The sequence below is a fragment of the Rhopilema esculentum genome, chromosome 20 (genome assembly GCF_057945365.1).
Source record: "Rhopilema esculentum isolate cy_ngs chromosome 20, ASM5794536v1, whole genome shotgun sequence".
NCBI lineage: Eukaryota > Metazoa > Cnidaria > Scyphozoa > Rhizostomeae > Rhizostomatidae > Rhopilema > Rhopilema esculentum.
The window spans coordinates 7,060,025-7,079,388 of NC_142834.1; the positions used below are offsets into that span (position 1 = coordinate 7,060,025).

Sequence of the window (19,364 nt, forward strand, 5' to 3'; positions counted from 1 at the left end):
ATGTTGTCAAAAAATCAACCTTATTAACAGGAGTCCACAAATGTAATTAACTTATCTTGACTAATTTTTCTAGTTTTCAAGCGTTTTGTAAATTCTTTGCTTGCTATTTATATAACTCAAATTTTTCAAGCTACAAGCTTGGTAAGTAGCAAAGGCAACCTGAAAAACGGTAAAAAGGTGACGAAAAATGTGTTTTTCGCCCGTTAATTTTCATGAACATATTGTCTTGTTTCAGTTTGTATATTGAGAACAGAAATATAATTACTAAATCTTAAGACAGCATTTTACAAGTCATAAATGTATCTAAATATATAAAAAACGCTTGGAATTGTGGGTATGTCATTGAAAAAGACAAATATCATACCCAGCCCAACCCAAACCCTATTCATATTTTATCTCCTGTTGGAGACGAAAAATTTAACTTAAGCTAAATGAACAAAATTTTACTAAATCTCTGCAGATATCAAGCATAACTTGATGATTAAATAAATAAGTAAGACTAAGAATCTCACAATATCATTGGTCAGATTACATTTTCACTAAGCAATTATTATGAAAGTAACTGAATACATGATAATCATTAAACAACCCTAGCTAGCCAGGGACTCACCTAAGCAGTTCCTCTGCGAATCGTCAAGTGTATAGCCGGTTGGGCAAACACATTTGAAGCTTCCGGGTGTGTTTTGGCAATATCCGTTTTTACAAACTTGATCGAAGATCTTGCATTCGTCAATATCTGAAAAACAGTACAAGCTTAGAAATTGCATTTAAATTTCAATGGTTGAAATTTTCTGTTGATTCATTTGCCAATATATACCAAAGTGAGAGTCACAAAAATCACTTTTAATTGGTTATTTCCTAGCATGAGTCTAGTCTTAATTTTGCTTATACATAGTATTCAATATAAGTCTTGCTGACAATGTGTATCAAATCATGCAATGCTCAATAGATTGATATACTTGAAATCATTTTCATACAAAACCTTTCATATTTGCAATCATTTGCAATCATTTGTAATAATTTGCAATCATTTTTAATCATTTGCAATCATTTGCAATCATTTGCAATAGAAATAATTGATTGAAATTGCCACAAATTGCATAAGAAGTGTTTTCTCTTACCAGCACAGGTGTCCCCCTTCTTGACAAATCCCTTTTTACAACCATCCGGCTTCTTATCAACATCTGCGGAAAACAAAAATTTGCCTTTTAAATGATCGATGAATAAAAAAGGATTAAACTGATTAGAATCTTTGTATCTCATTTATTGAGGAAAGCGAAAATCTTGGACTGGAAAGCAGATAAATCTGGGATTTAATTGTCCACTTCTTCCTGTTCCATGAAATGATAAACCACAGCAAACGATTTAGACCTGCGAAATGAAAGGCATCTTTGACAAAGCGTCCAGACAGACAGGAAGATAATCACCTTCGCATTTCTCACAAGGACTTCCCCAGGCAACTCCTAAACTTTTGCAGCAAACAGCTTTTGTAACTTCGCCATTGATGCTGTTCTCACATACATCATTAGTTTGCTTGGACCAGCACTTTCCAACACGGACATCTACAAAACGGAATGAAAAATCCGCTCGTATTTCATTTCGGGAAAAATAAAAAAACAGGCCCGGAATGGATGTAACTAAGAAAGGTTCGTAACTAGTCAACTGTATAAGGACTGGTGATGAGCCAAAGATTGGCAAGCATAAAATTCTTTATCTGGATATCTTGTCACAATATAACAAAGCATTGATATACTAAAACATATTTGCTAAACAACTATTTTAAATTGTTAGCTCAAAGTTCTGGCTGAGCTTCAAAGAGACTTTTAATCAATTGGGCAGTTAAAATTTACATACAAAATACATATTTACTTGCCAAAATCGCTGCCATAAATGTTTTAAGAGTGATAGCAGTGAGTGAGTGTGGAAGTGGCGAGGGTGGGTTAAGGCAACTAAAAACCTTCGAACGCTTTTCGCATACGTAGGACACTTCGTGTGTTTTTCATTATTCATCGTCAATGACCTGCTGCATTCCTTACAGGTAACGAAAAAATTCACATTGCCAAATTTCACTTTGCCAAATTTACACGGCACAATTTTACGTATCTGGTATGAAACTTTGACACTGAGCCGTACTAACCTGCACAAATAAGCCCAGTGCTATCCAATGTCTGCCCCTTCTTAGTACATTTGCATTTGAAACTTCCTGGTGTGTTGATGCACTCTGCATTTGTGCAGGGGTTGCCATTCTCACACTCGTCGACATCAACACATTTTCCAGTAGCACGACTGTATACATAGCCTTTAGGGCATTCGCATTCAAAGCTACCATTTGTATTCTTGCATACACCGTTCATACAAACTTCTGGAGTCTCAGCACACTCGTTAATATCTGAAAAGACCATGTAACATATCTTATTGCCACCTGTTGCCAATATCATGTGCAGACAATAGTGTAGTTATCTATAGAAAAGTAAATACATTTAAAGCATGGGCTCTTTCACTATGAACATCAGTTCCAGGCAATTACTCAGCTCAGTTGACATTAAGCTATGAAGTCATGATCATCTTCGAATCTATTGGAATCACTTCATTTATCGTGTATGCTCATGTCTGTTTGCATATAACGATTCTTATAGAGCACCATTTTGCAAAGTCTGGCAAACAGGAGGGGAGATCTTACCATTACAGGTCTTCCTGTCTTTGGAACTTCTGTAACCAGAACTACAAGCGCAGTAGAAGTCTCCCATTGTGTTGACACAACGACCATGCTTACACATTCCAAGGACCATGCCGGCATTGTTTTTGCATTCATCAACATCTAAAAAAGTCGGTCGAGATCAGTCGAGATCATGATATAGTTTGAGTAGAATTGCTTCAAGTAAAAAGAAAGTTACTTTAAGCTTAAATCGTTCATTAATCTCTACATCTTTTATTAACTAGCTACGCAAAACAGCTTGATGAAATGGGCCTACCTTGTTTGCAAGACACCATTCCTTTGCATGGGCACATCATCTTGTATTCGTCTGTAAGAAAAGAACGCCACTACTAAATCAGCGCTTTTTGAATCCTCGACACTACAGAGCACTGACAGACAATAAATAAAAGATTTTTCAATATTATAATTAGCTTTCTACAGTTATGTTAATTTAGAACTCTTATTAAAAACGGTTCCATTCAAGTATTGTGTTTTGTGTTGCATGATGGTGTATACTGATAACTTTTAAGTCAAATATAATTTACCATTTATCTATTATTATTGCCAATAAGGATCTCTAAATTTGGTCGCAAAAATAAAGGGGCGTTTAATCCTGGGGCACTTAGAGCAATAATTAGCAATTGGAGCCAGTAGTTAGGGGGGGGGGTAAAGTTGCTGTGTTGTTTTAGCAAGGCTTGGAGCTATATGGGGGCTCTTTGCCTACTCAGGTCATACGACAAAATCAATTTTGAAGAGAAAATACAAGACATACCACTGCCTTCCAGAGGACATCCTTGGCAGGGCTGGCCCCATCCTCTTTGTCCCATTGGTTCCATTCCACAACAACATTGAGTTCTTGTCAGCTTCTTCATCAGTGGCATAGCGCACATTCTACCGTCAAACTTGGCGAAACATGCTCCTTTAATAGTATCTATAATAAATGGCATTTCAATTTAAACCAAATTCGATTCGCTATAATGAATAACAGATTAACGATGCCAAGGGCAATATTACTGGGTTTGGTAAAGGTCTGTGATTTTCTAATTCTAATGGCAACCTAGCCACCCCTGTGGATTTTTGTCCGAAGATATATCATAGGGAAGATTTACAATTCTTCCTCTTTTTGCAGAGCACGTTATTTTAGACCCTTGAAGAGCCCAAACCCTGTATGAAAGCAATTGTTCCTTAAACAGAAATTTTTCCAAAAACGATAACAAAAGACGAAAGGAGCTTTGAATCGGGAGTTGCAGCGCTAGGGGCTCGGGATGGCTGGATAGTCGAAAGAAGCAAATTTCTATTTTTCCTCTCGTATTAACATTATTAATATGAGAGCCTTCTTCGATAGAATTGCATCCTTGTTTGAATCGTATTTACTTTGACATCTGAATGAGGTAAACACTTACCAAGACAAGCTTTGCCATCAATTGATGGAGTGAATCCGAAGTCACAGGCACATCTATAGCTCCCTGGTCCGTTGATGCATTTGCCATGCATGCAGATGTCCTTGTTCTGGCATTCGTTGACATCTAGTTATCAAAGAGTATAAGATTATTTAAGCGGGAAACAGTTGTAGAGGTCGCGCAATTTAAGCAGCACTGGTTAAGGGATATTGATGACGTTTTAGAAACATCACTTCTTGTACCTTAAACGTATAAAAAAAATCTAGCAAGAAAATCTAGTTATTTATGTTAACCTTAAAATCCTTTCAGTTTTTGCCGCATATACACTCACCGTTTATGCCGTGTAACCAACAGTGTATACCTTTATAACATTGTAAAAAAGCTTGCAAAATAAACAGTACTCACCGATGCAACTCTTGCCATCACTGCTGGGAACAAAACCATCGTTACATGAGCATTTGAATGATCCTACCAAGTTGGTGCAGGCACCGTTTTCGCAGGTTCCACTCTTTGAGCATTCGTCAGTATCTACAATCCAATAACAACAGTTTATAAAACGAGGGATCGTGACGTGTAAATGGTATATTCTCACCGAAAAGAGAAGTCATAGACTAGAACTCAAACGCACAAAAGCCACTTGTACGCCTATTCATGGACTTAAGTATTCATCGACATCAAACTTCCCTACGAGATTTCCACTAAAACAAAAAGATCTTCAGGGATTTTCAGATATAGCAATAAGATTTCCACCAAAGGTGTAAGAGATTTCCATGGACTAATGATCTACCGCTCGGGTAGTCCTTTCCAACAAAATCTACTGTGGTTGATCACTTTAAAATGTAAGCCTATTCATCTTAAGCGTTAATTCGTCTTTACAAACTTTTTTCCTTATCAAAACACCCCTTTGCATAACAAAGTAAAAATAAAAATTGTTTTGTGTTCCCGTGCAATTTTTTCCAAATTGCCTCGATTTTTGAAAAGGCTGGAAGCAGTACAAAAAAAATAAAACGTTGTATGTAATCTTTCGGCAGCTCGTAAATTTTTCCTGCAAATATATCCTCGAAAATAGTGACAATGGCTACAGAACAAATGGGCTCTAAGATACCCACCAACGCAAGTTCTTTTGTCAGCAGCAAGTTCGTAGCCCTCACGGCAGGTACACATGTAACTTCCAGCTGTGTTTTCGCACATTCCATCTTTGCACATGATGTTCTGGATCTTGCATTCATCGATATCTAGAAAACAGAAATGTGCGTATTCATTTATTCAAGAGTAGAATATTTTCATGAACGAATCTCGTGCATGTCAGAATCCACTATCGTTTTATGTGGACTGTCGTTTCACATAAAACTCGTGATTAACCTTCAAATTAACTCCAACGTCTAATGTGAAGCTAGCTGAATTGAAAAAAGGTAAGATCGCAGCATTTGTCTAGATGCAGCAGGTGAAAAATTAATGGTATAGATAGCAGTAGAAACAATGCAAATTAATCTGTTTTTATATCGTAACCAACTTTAAGGAAGCCAGTCTAAACAATTTAAATGAAACTTCAGTTTTATTCAAATACAGTGACAAGATCCTCAGAGCAGACCAAGTTGGCAGGGGAATGTTTTAAATTAGAAGTATTTAGAGCCCCTGTCAGATTTGAAGAAAGGTCTCGCGGTCATTTCTGCAATGATTCCTTATTTCACTGGGATGTGCTAAAGCTCTGAATAGATTCTTTGAACACGGGCATTGAAACAATGGTTGAAAATACATATGCGCCAATGCATTGCTTGAAAATCTAAGCTCGTGTTACCTGCACATCCCCCATCTTTTTCTTCGAATCCTTTATTACATGTGCAGGAATAGCCGCCGGGTAGATTTCGGCACTTTCCATTTTGGCAGGTTCCAGGCTGATCGCATTCATCAACGTCTGTAACAAAATATATTCCATACTGTTATATTGAAATCATATCGAACTGTGCTGAGCAGTTATCCAAATCAATCTATTGATTTTTTTCAAATTGATCGATGAACGAATAGAACGAAAAGGAACTAAACAGTACCTTGGCATCTCGGCTCTGAATCGGGCACATCTTGAAATCCTTTACTGCAGTCACATTTGAAAGATCCATCAGTGTTACGACATCTTCCTTTGCCACATATTCCAGTGAATGTGGAGCACTCGTCGTTGTCTAGGATGCAAAAAGCAAATTAAGTGAAAATTTCTCAGCATAAACAGAAGCAGAATAATGGCTCAAAGTCCTGTGACGAATCTTATAGTAACAGTCAGCCAATAAAAAATATTTGACAAAATACTAAATACTTAGTAGTGTAATGACTATAATGAAAAGCCTGCAATATTGCGAAGCTGCAAAAAATTTATTGCTACTAACCAACACAGGTGTTCTTGTCGAGCCTCTTGAATCCCTTGTTACAAGTGCACATGTAGCCTTCAGCAAGGTCGGTGCACTTTCCGTTCTTACAGATGCTTGGTCCTTGTACTACACATTCGTTCAGCATAACTGCAAAAAGGCGAAATTTCAGTCAAAATTTCGTTTCGAAATATACGAGAAAAAGTAACAGCAATAACATGATACATGTCGGATAAAGGCTTTGACATTGCGTGCTCTAAAAACTCTAGAAAACATAATAAGAAATCTGGATCAGAATACTAGTTCTGCAGAAGTACCAAATCGGTTGAAAGAATCATAGAAAGCCTCATCTTTAGTATCATTTATTCGTTGTAGACTTTGGCATTACTCCAATGTGTCAAAAAGCGTAAGTGTATTTTGGTTACTGACCTAAAACCAGATAAAAGGCAGAGAAAGTGCCATTTCAGCTTCAATATTAGCCCATTTATGTGCTAACAGTTTAAGCAATTTTCAGTAGTACGCCATTACAGATTATTTGGTGCTTAGCAATACACGTTTCGATCATTATTTTGCTTCTACGACGTTGATGACGGTCTCACAAAATGATTGAGGTTAATACTGAGCTTCACACTCAGTGCATTATTTTTGCAGTCTAGGCGGTATAAAAGGCTTCCATTGATAAAAGAGGATTCTAAATATTATATAGGTATCAAGAATTCTTTTTACGAATCAGGATTGTTTTAGTAGCCACTCACTCTTTGTGATATCAGTGCCATCATCAGGATCAGTCATGCAAAGCCTGTTGTGTGCAACTGCAGCAAAGTAATAAAAATTGATTAGCCAAACGGAAATTACGAACAAATCTATAAAAAGTATGTTTCTTCTGAATGCCGTCTGACTACTCTATAGTAGTCTTTAAACTTGGAATGAATTGAGCAGAGAATGATTACAAAAATTTGATTTAAAATGATTCCCAACCGGTATTTATATATTTAACGAGTCAAGGAAGCAGCTTGAAGGAAATCAGTGAGATTTATGCAATAAATACTGAGAGTACATACTAGATCCTTTGGCAGGACATGCGTCACAAGAGTCACCAAAGCCAGCTCCGTTAATAACACAGCAACAAATTGATTTTGCAACTTTCCTGTTGCTTGGACGGCTACACACTCCATTTTCTCTCGTGACGAAACAAAAACCTAAAATTAAGCAAAAAGCAATTCAAATTTGCTCTTTCACAGAATAGTAAAATACGTCAGAAATAACAATCGTGTTTTAAAGGATCAAGTAACTGTAGTTCTGAGGCTTTTTTTTACTCGGATAATTCAAGAATCAGTTTTTCTAATTATTTCAACATAGATTTTGCAACAACTATAAATGCCACTGAATAGCAGCTTTACGTGACATTTTTAGTTGCACGGTTCATTAGCTGATAAAATCTGCTCTGTTTTGTCGCCATGAGAGATAATTTCCAAAAACACATTGTTTCTTCTTTTAGCTTTTTGCCTGAGGCTGGAAATGTCAATACACTGGCATTTATTTCTGGAAACCTTGCCTCAGTTTTCTTATTGAATGTATTCGTATAAAAAAAGGGTATGTTCAGTAATGCTAAGATCTAGAGGTAAAAGACAGCCTTCTTGCATTGGATATAGAAAAATAGTTTTAAATTCTTTTTGATGTTAAGATTTCATTAAAAAAGGGATTTTCAAACCAAAAGGGATTGATGATGTAATTCTAAATAAAAACGTACATACTAGCGTCTATAGATAGTTGAAAAATGTTTTTTTAAATACAGTTTCGAGCTTCAAGCTAAATGTGCTTCGAAAGAGGCACCTGGTTTCTGGTTCTCAAGAATCCGTACAAAATACAAGACAACGAAGAAAATCGATTATACTAAAAACCGTAGACTTCCGTAGGTTTTCTCTACTATGTCAACTGTCAGTATCCCACGAAGGATAAACAGTTAGGCGTGAAACACGTAGGTGCTAACCAACTTACCGTCAGAGGATGTCACTGGTTTAGTAACTGGATTACCAGCGCTGTCAGTCACGATTGTGCCAGAGGAATCAGTAACAACGCCTGGCTTGGTTCCCGATATACAAAGTGCAATGTAGGCAGCTATGACAGAAAACGAACCATTTATGCAATGCTTACCTCTGTGCATTCAATAAAAACAACTGTAAAGTCATTCAGATAAAACGGTTTCGTATGAATATCGACTCGCATAAATCAACATTAAAGCTGCTAGTATATCAGGTTATGGCTTACAGAAGATTGTAGATCGAGTTAGATAATTAAATAGAATATTTAGAGTCTTATTAAATTATTAAGAGAACGTTAATGGCTTAATCATTACAATTGGCATTCTAAAATTAAAAGGGTTTATTTGAACAGAAATTTCAACCAGAAATCAAACATTCTGGTGTGAATGGCATCAAAATCGTTTAAATCAGTATCGAAATATTCAGGTTTCACTTCAGCATTCACAATAAAATGGAGAACTAAAGAGAAAAATTGGAATCCATGGGTGACATTGATAGTTGACTACAGTCCGATAAAATGTGATCGAAAGAAACATAAACTTAGGTGATTTATCTGTGTTATACCTCGCACGAAGAAAACGTTAAAATTTCTTTACGGCTGTTGATTGTAGATCGGTCATCAAGATGCGTAAAAGAAGCTTAACTTACAAGTGGCGAGAGCTGGACACATTTCACAGTTTTTGCCGAACGCTTTTCCAATGTTTTGACAACAACACTTCTTCTTGGTGAGATCCATTCTGAATGGCCTCATGCATTTACCATCGTCCTTTTCTTCGTAGCATTTGCCAACGACTTTAACTTCGGCTAGAAATATAGGACTTTAAAGTTTACCGTTTATCAAATTTTTTTAGCAAAGCAAGTAAGTCCAAAAAGACGAATGCTTCATGTTAAATGGACTGACAAACAAAATACGGGCATGACACTTAGCTACGCCTGTCCTTCCCGTTTGATGTAGAGAAGAAAAATTCGGTTTCAAAAATTCCTGAGAAAAAGTCAACATGGAATCGTTGCGGTTAGAGGATTTCACTTGAACCTTATGACATTAGTTGATGATATTCACTGTTGGGAGTTCGATCTTTTGTACCAACAACTAATTTTGCTTGTGAAGACAACTTTAAGAATCTATTTGTCTGTAATGATGACGAATTTCCTTTCGAATAAGTTCATTACCACCTATCATCGAATCATCTAATCATTGATCACAAAATCATAAATTCTGTTTGGCAAGAAATTTTCAAATCATTAATCATCAATGGTCTTCTGCTTGGCAAGAAAAAAATCTAAAAACCATTATAAGTTGCCATTTGCATATGCCTACGTAAATTCTTTTGAAAACGAATTTGCAAAGATTGTGTGCATCGGACCAACCTACCTGGTCCAACACACTTTGTCTTGTCTTTGTTCAACACGGCTCCATTCTTACAGCCTGAACATTTGTAGCTGCCATCCAAGTTTTCACACTTGCCACCATTTCCACAAATGTTCGGGTTCTTCTTACATTCATCGACATCTACGTAGCGAATAAAAATACATTTCAACATACATAATTGAAAAGTCAATTAGCAGATCTGATGTCAACAGATGTAAACAAATTTCGAATGTGAGTAGTATGGTAAAAAATATGGTAAAAAAAATGCAATCCTGGATACCTGCGCAGCGGTGTCTTTCTCCATCGTAAACACGGCCCTCTCCGCAGTCACATCTGTAGCTTCCCAATGTGTTGACGCAAGTTCCACCGGCACAGATGTTGGGAATCATGGTACATTCATTTGCATCTGCAAATAACGAGTTGTAACAACCATGAACAAAATAGCAAGTCACCAATCTTTAATACCGTATAACTTGAGTAAAACTTCCTTATAGCCTCTGATTTATCTTCCACGATAGACAAAGACTGACATTGTGCACCTTTGTAAAAGATGGATCCGAAATGACCTTGTTGGTTTGTTAGCTTTACAATGGCCAAGACCTCGTATTAATAATGTTTCTATTGTTTCGTGCACTTTTTAAATGTTTCTTTGTTCATTCACACTTTTCGGCAAATATTCAAAAAATACTAATCATACTACGTAGAAGTTGGGCAAAGTGCAATTATGCCAGTTTATGGCCTCAATGGAGATTTTGTTTTCCCTCCAACTGCAAACAAACTAAACCCTTCGATAATAAATGTGAAAGGATATTGACAATGTTGAAGGAGAATCATGACAACAAGAACAATTACTGGCAGAGGCTATGCATGTTTAAGCAATCTACTGTGCTTCTGTCTCCGCAGGAGTGACGTAATTTGTGGTGAGCTCAGTTCGCGCGAGTAGCAGTAATTACGGAAACATGTCGTTTTACGCCAATGAGATAACTGACAGAGGCTCGATTATAATGAGATCATCCTGGCTAATTCATTTTCCAATCCACTGAAGATGTTACAAGACACTTAGGTCTATGGAAAACAGGAATGAACGGGAATAAAGACAACATAGGCAAATATAATGTTTACCTTCGCACTTCTTCTTCTTTATGTTAGGAATATAACCTCGCGGACAGTCTGAAAGTGAGTTATAAAATGTGTTTATAGCCGCGGTCTGTTAAGCTCTTTAGCTACAAACGAAAATCTTTAAACAGTAGCTTAACAACAATACTTGACCCATTCAACTGTATTTTTGAAGACACATAAACAATCATTCGATACTCTTTCTTTTCAACGTTTTTATAAACAATTCGAAGAAATTTATAAACATTTTCATAAGAGAGTTTTTCTTTGCACCGTCTAACAACCTTTTAACAGCAGCTCATCTTATGTAAACAAACCGTGACACACAAAAATGCTAAAATATAGGCTATTTTTCCTTTTTGCTTGACAAACAAAATATTTCAAACAGACACAAGAGAATGAGAAGGGAAAAATTACAAAAAAGAGAAATCTGCCTATAACCAACAACCGAAAACGAATTTTGATTTAGATGATTTTAATTAATATTTCGAATGACAGCCATTCGTTTTTTACTGATGAGAAACATGGAAAAATTACAGAATCAAACGATTTCTCAAGTCTGACTCTTGAAATTATGCTTTATATCTAATACAAACATACCAAGATTCTTTGGACAAAGCCTGCATGGGACTCCCCAAGCCTTTCCAACAGTAGCACAGCAAGCAACTTTTGTGCATTTGACTCCAAGTAGTCTGTTCTTGCACATCATGTTTTCAACTTTGGTGAAGCATTCGCCAAGACGGTAGTCTTAAATGGAAAAAAATATGTTAAAACACTGAGCAAAGGGCCATAACTATATTTTTCTATTGATGTAAATAACATAATCAATATATAAATATCACATCTGAAACTTCATTTCAACTGGTAAATCACAACTTTTAGCTGAAAACCAGTGGTGGACACCTGGACAGGGGGGATGGGGTAGTCACCCCCTCCAATATTTTGGAAGAAAATGATCTTATGTTCTGAAACAATAGGAAAATATTAAGTCATCTTATCTAAACAATAGGCTTGCCCCAATATTTGACCAAGTGTCTGCCCCTGCTGAAAACCTAACGCAATTAACTGAAAGATGACTCACAATCTGCAAGGCTCAGATTACAGTATGGGTGCTTCTACACCAAAAATATTATCAATTGCTATCTTTATAACAGCTTACACTTTAGGTTTAAGGAACATGACGGGTTTAAGCTGTGACCCAGAGCATCATTCTTAATGCAATTATCAGGAGCTCCTTAAGCATGAAACTCAGAGTAGCAACTTAGAACTGTCCAGTTCTATACACCAAAAGAGTTATCTCAGCTTATGCTGCAGTGAGCAATTTGTGACAGACTGGTAAATAGTAATTTCATAGGAAACAACTCAAGTTTATGGTTTCACAATTTAAAGTATTTAATTAGACATTGATAACTACAAAATTTGCCGTAATTGTAACTAACCAAGTTCACATCTTGGTCCGGAGAAGCCATATGGACAGGAACACCTGTTTGGTGAAATGCATCGGCCATTGTTGAGACATCGCAGATTGCAGATAGCTAAAAATAAAACAAAGAAACTAAAGTATAGAAACATGTCAGCACCATATTAGTTCTCTCATAACCTTTTTTGGACCAGTGTGCTCATAGCAATCTTAACAAGTGAATTTGGTGTAAGAGAATAACTGAATGTAAATGAATGAATAAATGAATGTAATATACAGGCCTATTTACTTACGCTTTTCACAACGTGAGCCACTGAAACCACGTCTGCAATTGCATCCTTGATTATTGCACCTGCCACCATTTCTACAGAGAAATCTACAGCCTCCAAATCCTGCACCTTAAAAGAAAATTTCAAAAACTCATCACAATTAGTATACAAAAACCAAATGTAGTGATGATCAAATCAATGGGGAAAACTGCAGATGAAAAGGAAAATTGAAATTTGTTAATACCAAGAAGTTTTATGGTCTAAATTCCAATGGATTCAATATCACTGGACAATAAGAAATGAAAAGAGTCACAGCCTTTGATAAAATTCATGTTTAAGGAAACCCATGTGAGTATACATACCTCCTCGAATATGAGAACATGATGGACCAAATGTGTTTCTTCCACATTGACATAGATTAGGACTCCTACAAATTCCGAAACCACAGTTGGTTCTGCAGACAGCTGCATAAATCAAACAAATATATAAGTTTACTTCAAGACATGTGAAGATAATCATTAACACAGTTATACAGATTATTGATCATATAAGTGTTTTTATGTAAAAATCTAGCCCCCTTAAGAATAATTTCATGACATATTGCATATTGTGGCAATGTAAATGCAGATACTTAAGGAAAAAGTGGCAGATACTTAAAGAAGAAGTGAAAAAAACACAAGTTGCTACAGTATTGCTCATCGACACACAAATGGGAATGTTTTATAGCACACAAAAGCAGATATTAAATATGTACCAGTAAAATTAGAATTAAAAAAATATATTAATCATGATACAACAAACAATCTCAATGGTTTGACTTATACTGCTAGAGAAATGTTTATTTTCATCCCCATAAGCAGAATAATATTTGAATAATGCTGACAGGTTTTATGCTAATCAACATGTCAAAAGGGTCTTTATCGTAATGGACACATGGTATTGTCTGTATCCCGAAGTATCATCGTTGAATGTAGTAAAGTAGCTGAATTAATGCCTTAAGTATGTTAATGTAGTATTCATGAAAATTGGAAGTCTATCTAACAATATATGTATTCAAGAGTCCAAACTTATCAAAAACTTATCCATATCTATATACATCTTTATCTGTACAACATGAATTATTCAAGAACACTGATTATTTCAAATTTTATAAACATATGCATTTTTGCTACCTTATAGTAAATGCCATTAACTTCTTTGCCTTTAAATAAGTTACCGGATGAATTTACCTTCCCTGTCATTTTAATCAACTTTCCAATATATATATGGTCTACAAAATAGTTTCAGTTCAATAGAATTATTAATCCATCATACATATGAAATAGCAAATCCTGGTGATAGATTACCTCTTGTGCAAAGTCCATTTCTGTCAGCCATCCATCCTGGGCAACACTGTCTTCTGAATCCTGAACCACAAATGTTTGGTCTAGGTAGAAAGAAAATTTATTGACAAACCTATTGTAAACTTTTTGAATTACTAGCAATTTGAAGAGTTCTACAATAGCCATTATAATGAATACAATCAATCAGCCAAGATCTCATGTTCAAAGATAATTGATTTACAAAAACCTGAAATGATTTCAAAATTTATTTCAAAGAATAACACAAGATCTTGAACGCAATAATAAAATACTGAGCGGTGGCCATGAAATCTGTACTTGAACCTATCAAAATGTTTCCAACAACAACGATGACAAGTGCGGTAGGTAGCAATCCTCAAATTATATTTACAATACTCACTGACAAATGCTTAACTCTAGCAAACCACTTTCGCTTATTGGTTTCTTTATATGTTTTCAACGTCATTCTTTGAATACGTTTTGGTAAAGGTAAAAAGTAATAAGTAATATGTTCCTGGTTTTGTTTCTGTTAATGAGGATCGTGATTGAAACCGAGGCTGTTTGAAATGGTTTTTCCGCTGATCAATGACCAGCGTAAAGGCCGATTTCCACTAGACGATTTCTTTCGCGAGAATCGAATTTTTGCCAAGGTGAGCATGCGTGGTGTAATGTTCTCAGATTTTGCAGCGAAAAAATTCGATTCGCAGAAAGTAGATCACGGTCCTACTCTATCGCTACGAATATTTATTAGATTCGCGTGAAAGAATTCGCCTAGTGGAAATCGGCCTTAAGTTGTTTTTTACACACTTCCAAAATCCTCAATGAAATGAAAAGCTCATAACATTTATCAATGTATTGCTCCTGTCTATCGAATTGTTTCTTTAAATAATCCTGTTTTTTCAGAACACCAAGATTCATGAATGACTTGCGATTTTAGACCAAAAACCACAATGCCGACAGCAAAGAGGACCGCTCGAAGGCTTGAATGTGCTCAGTTTTCATCAACAAAATTAACGCGGTCGCATCAATGCTTGGAATTTTCCTTGGAAAAAAATCTTTAGACTTGACCAAACTCAAGGATAATTTCAAAACCGTAGCAATCAAGTTAGTAGAACAACAGCAGTTGTTTAAATTCGGTCCTGCAGTTAGACGAAACAAAGAAGCTAATCACTTCTGTTAGTTTTGTAAAAAATGAGAATCCCTAAAACCAGCATTTCAAATTTACGACAGCTTGAATATGAAGTGGCTTTTTCTTAATACCTTTAGCTTATGAATCCTTCGTGCAAACCCTCAGAAATTGGATTCAAAGATTAATCAGTTCGTGAGCAAGCTTTGATGAAAGACCTTATTCATACTTCGATTTCCACAACAACTATTAACATATTTCCGTGCACACCAATCAGGTTTAACAGAATCACTCTGTTCGCATTTATGAATTGCTTGTCTTAGGCAACTGCAATCATTTATCACATAGCTCTCTTTTCCGGCCAGCTTTCTCTCTTACTGATCTGGTTAAAATAACAGGTCTGATCTTTGGTTATCAAACAAGGTCAGTGACCAAGGAAGTGGGAACCTTGCGCTTCTTTTCTATATTTCGTAAATATCATACACAAAAAAATTTGCAAACACTGATAAAATGCAGTCTGACAATTTATGATTATAGATAAGGTGGGGCAAAATTTCCGATTCCTGTTCAACATTTATTACAAAAGTAATGTTTTTGAACTGGAATTTAAAAGTCATTCTGCATCAGATCGTCAGACAAAAGCCAATAGCAAAACCTTCCATGATAGGAACGTCTTCCTCTGCTTCTACTTGAGTGACCACATTCATCATTGGCCCTTCTACTTTTACAACTACTCCTGAAGTCGATACAGTAAACACTTCAGTCTTTGGTTATACCCTGTGTTCTTTTGAAAGAAAGAGTGAACAGAACAACACAAAGACAAGAATCAACAATAATTCGTTTTGACTGAAACTCCTTTTTACGACCAAAACAGATGATTTTTAAGTAATTTCACGGATAATTCTCCGTCTAGGTGCGGTTTTTTCTATTCAAAATGGCTAATTAAACTTTGTTTTGGGGCTCAGATTTCATAATTAGCTTAAGGGGACTGCTCTTCCAGGAAAATTGGTAAAATAGATGCTACAGTTTTTGCACTAAAAAGTCTCCTAGTGACCAATATAGGAACTGCCACAAGTGCAATCTTAATATCATTAATAAAGCAAAATTTGTACGACTTTAATGTTGAACACCATAGTTATCGGGAAATGCTTTTTATAAACACAAAAACCCCTTTTAGATATCAAAAATCTCTTATAGATATCAAATTTTTTAATGCTTTAAGTGACAACCTGAAAATGTTTCTTGTTCCCCTCCAGTCCCTTTTGAAAAATTGAAAGTTCTGACGTCCAGGAAGTCAAAACGAAAACTATTTGTAGGTTCAAGCCACCATGGCCAAAGTTTCTACTGACTTATCAGTCACATAGTACTTATGTCATTTATTTTTTGCCAAACTTTTCTGGTAAGCTGCACTAAATATTGATTTTATTATTGTAAGATAGATACATGGTTGCGCAAAATTGGAGAAGGAAATATCATGACTATTATTTGACTGAAATATAACGGGGTTATAAGAAGGGTCGCTTACGTCAAGACTGGCCTTCTAGCCGATAAATTATGAATTCAGATAAAATATATGATGAATGAGAAAGACCGACATGAAATTGGTTTGGAATCGCTGCTGGGTCAAACGGGTTGATTTGCTTATAGTGACAAAGATGAGCCAAAAAATACAATGGAGCATTCCTGGCTATGAATAAGTGACTCCTAAGAAATGGGCCAATACATGAATCAAAAAGGACCCAAAAGCAAGCCGCGACCAAGAACGGATTGGTATTAAGATTATACTAGGCGATACTATAGAAAATGGCATTTAGCACTGAATAGGCCTAAGGGAAGAAAAATTTATGGTTAAAGATTTGGCGTAAAAGAAAGATTGCTAATCAAGCCACAAATAGGTTTTTGGAAAGACAGGCTTTCGCCAAGTTAATGCAAAACGTCTAGAAAATAAGTAAGTCATTTAAAATAAACTTAATCAACTTTTTTAGGCTGGTGGTCTTGTAAACAAATTTAAACACAATTCTTTACGGAAACAAATATATTCATTCCTAATGCAAATGTGACAATAATAGTTTGTGTTTTCAACTGTCTGTTTTTACTGTCACTATCCTTGTCTACTTTGAAGCGACTGTCCCCTTTTAATTCACCCGAGGACACAATTCAGAGTTTTCAAATTCAACCAATTAAGAAACTTATCTTTGCCCTGATAACACTTTTTTGTAACCATTAACATTATCTTTCCACGACATAACATTAACGATTTTATCACAAATTTTTGGCTATCACTCATGTTTACGGACGAAGATATTTATCACTGACGAAAAGTCTTGCCAATTTACGTAAATTCGGCATGGAAAGGTTAATCTCCTCATTCTAAAATCGATGGTTGATTACCACTAAGCTCTAGAAAGATTTTTTTACAGTCAATACAAACCCTGACGCAGTGTAAGATGTCGTCCAGGTAACATACTCTTCACAAACCATCGTTATTTCCTTTGGGAAACCTAGCATTTTCAGTCAATTTTACACCAAAAAACACCCAAAGCAGGTTTATGGCATTGTCCCTGGCATTGTCTCGCAGATTTGTTATAAATCAAACAACACAAAATTTATCAAACGCTTTTGAGACCGACGGAGTTTTCTCATCTGTAGAAGTAATTGCGTCATTGCCACAGGGTTTGATTCATGATATGTATGAAAGGCCTCGATTCAGTTCTTTTTAAGAAAACAAAAAGCTGTTGTTCTGTAGCTTCTGAAAAAGGATCTATTTTGTAGAATAAGGCAAATACTCGCAAAACGGGGGCACTTTTCCTGAAAAAGGCGGTTTAAAATTCCAGAAAAACGATCAGATCCAGGGTCCCTTTTGGTTGTTGGTCAAAAATAGCCCCTCCGGTTACGTCAAGCATTCCATTGAACAGCGATACGGAACTTTCACTAGAAGGTAAAGGATCAAGGCGATAAATTTCATTAAAAGGAGCTTTGCCTTTGAATGCCAGACGAGAAGACATACGTCAACATTTAAACTTGTCAACCACAATACCAGATTGTTTTGGAATATTTGTGGATTCATCGGCACTTTGAAATCGAGAACTTCTGGGATGGACTAAATTATAAATAGTTGACTTATAGTATGATGAAATAATTAACCAACTGTTAACTGAATTCGGGTTTTCCATACATTCCCAAAGCGTTGAATTTGAACGACTGTTCATGAGCTTGTTCATGAGCTTGTTCATGACTATTTCTCATAACCATGCCATGCGCTTTTGCGACATCAAATCATTGCCTCGCTATTTCAAAAGACATTTCAAAGAAATCAGCAAAACTTTATCAAGAAATAAATCAGCAAAGATTCGAAAATCATATTGCTATTTATGGATATCGGAGTATAGGCCCCAGGGTCCCATGCCCAACTTTGGTAAAATGCCCAATTTCTTGAAACAACTATCTTTAGAGCCATTAGAGCAAATGTCCATTTCCTGCCCCTTCAACTGTTGCTATTTCTCACCTGCAACTAGCAAATCTTGGCCGACTATTGCAATAACTTCTAGGACTGAAATACGGTGGGGATTTTATTAAACTTAAACATTAAATCATACTAAACATTCTTAAACTTAAAGATAGTCTTATCCAAAATTCTTAACCTTATCCCTATCTTACATTTCCATTATTCTGCTGTTTCTCATTCAGCGAAAATAGCTCTCCTTTAACCAAAATTTATGTTTTTTTCGCTGTCTAATGGGTAACGATAGCTCCAGAGAACACGCGTAAGCTTTTGCGGTGTGGATTCTAGTTCAATAACGCAACTGCTAGCTGCAACGTGGATAGAGAAACTTGAGGCGTGAGCTTGGCGGCAACCAAAGGTGACAGATCGTATTTATGGACAGAATGGTTGTCCCACGGTTATGAACTTTGCCTCGGGTTTAAAATATCGGGTTTATTGTCAGTGACCGATTGGGCATCGAGCAAATCTGATGCATTTGTTCCCTGTGCATGTTCAAGGAGTCGCAAAGGATTGAGCAGATCGTTTCCGAAATGGATGAGATAAACGCATTGTACGATTAATTTGGTTCGCTCAAAATATATGCTGTTACGAGCATGTTTCCTATTTTTAGCAAGAATATTTCAATAAAGAAAGATTAATATATAGCCGACGGTAACGACTACAATTTAGATTAAACAGAAGAGTGGTTTTCCTTTCATTGCGCATTACATTCAAGGATTAAGTGTGTC

The 19,364-nt window shown here is 36.0% G+C and overlaps 1 protein-coding gene across 2 annotated transcripts in view; it reads right to left on the bottom strand.

The window, feature by feature from the left end:
• LOC135687370 (fibrillin-2) overlaps nucleotides 1–19,364 on the bottom strand; it is a 52,763-nt gene that overhangs the window by 23,983 nt on the left and 9,416 nt on the right. For both annotated transcript variants that reach the window (XM_089114629.1, XM_065203912.2), the window contains exons 3-27: nucleotides 14,015–14,094; nucleotides 13,031–13,132; nucleotides 12,693–12,797; nucleotides 12,419–12,514; nucleotides 11,580–11,726; nucleotides 10,986–11,033; nucleotides 10,144–10,269; nucleotides 9,867–10,004; nucleotides 9,143–9,298; nucleotides 8,451–8,570; nucleotides 7,514–7,651; nucleotides 7,208–7,264; nucleotides 6,474–6,602; nucleotides 6,144–6,272; nucleotides 5,894–6,010; nucleotides 5,205–5,330; nucleotides 4,501–4,623; nucleotides 4,099–4,221; nucleotides 3,468–3,626; nucleotides 2,973–3,023; nucleotides 2,681–2,818; nucleotides 2,138–2,389; nucleotides 1,428–1,562; nucleotides 1,122–1,184; nucleotides 611–736 (exon numbers count right to left, since the gene is read on the bottom strand). In XM_089114629.1, the coding sequence (XP_088970755.1) occupies nucleotides 611–736; nucleotides 1,122–1,184; nucleotides 1,428–1,562; nucleotides 2,138–2,389; nucleotides 2,681–2,818; nucleotides 2,973–3,023; nucleotides 3,468–3,626; nucleotides 4,099–4,221; nucleotides 4,501–4,623; nucleotides 5,205–5,330; nucleotides 5,894–6,010; nucleotides 6,144–6,272; nucleotides 6,474–6,602; nucleotides 7,208–7,264; nucleotides 7,514–7,651; nucleotides 8,451–8,570; nucleotides 9,143–9,298; nucleotides 9,867–10,004; nucleotides 10,144–10,269; nucleotides 10,986–11,033; nucleotides 11,580–11,726; nucleotides 12,419–12,514; nucleotides 12,693–12,797; nucleotides 13,031–13,132; nucleotides 14,015–14,094 (2,984 nt within the window). The remainder of the gene's footprint in view (nucleotides 1–610; nucleotides 737–1,121; nucleotides 1,185–1,427; nucleotides 1,563–2,137; nucleotides 2,390–2,680; nucleotides 2,819–2,972; nucleotides 3,024–3,467; nucleotides 3,627–4,098; nucleotides 4,222–4,500; nucleotides 4,624–5,204; nucleotides 5,331–5,893; nucleotides 6,011–6,143; nucleotides 6,273–6,473; nucleotides 6,603–7,207; nucleotides 7,265–7,513; nucleotides 7,652–8,450; nucleotides 8,571–9,142; nucleotides 9,299–9,866; nucleotides 10,005–10,143; nucleotides 10,270–10,985; nucleotides 11,034–11,579; nucleotides 11,727–12,418; nucleotides 12,515–12,692; nucleotides 12,798–13,030; nucleotides 13,133–14,014; nucleotides 14,095–19,364) is intronic.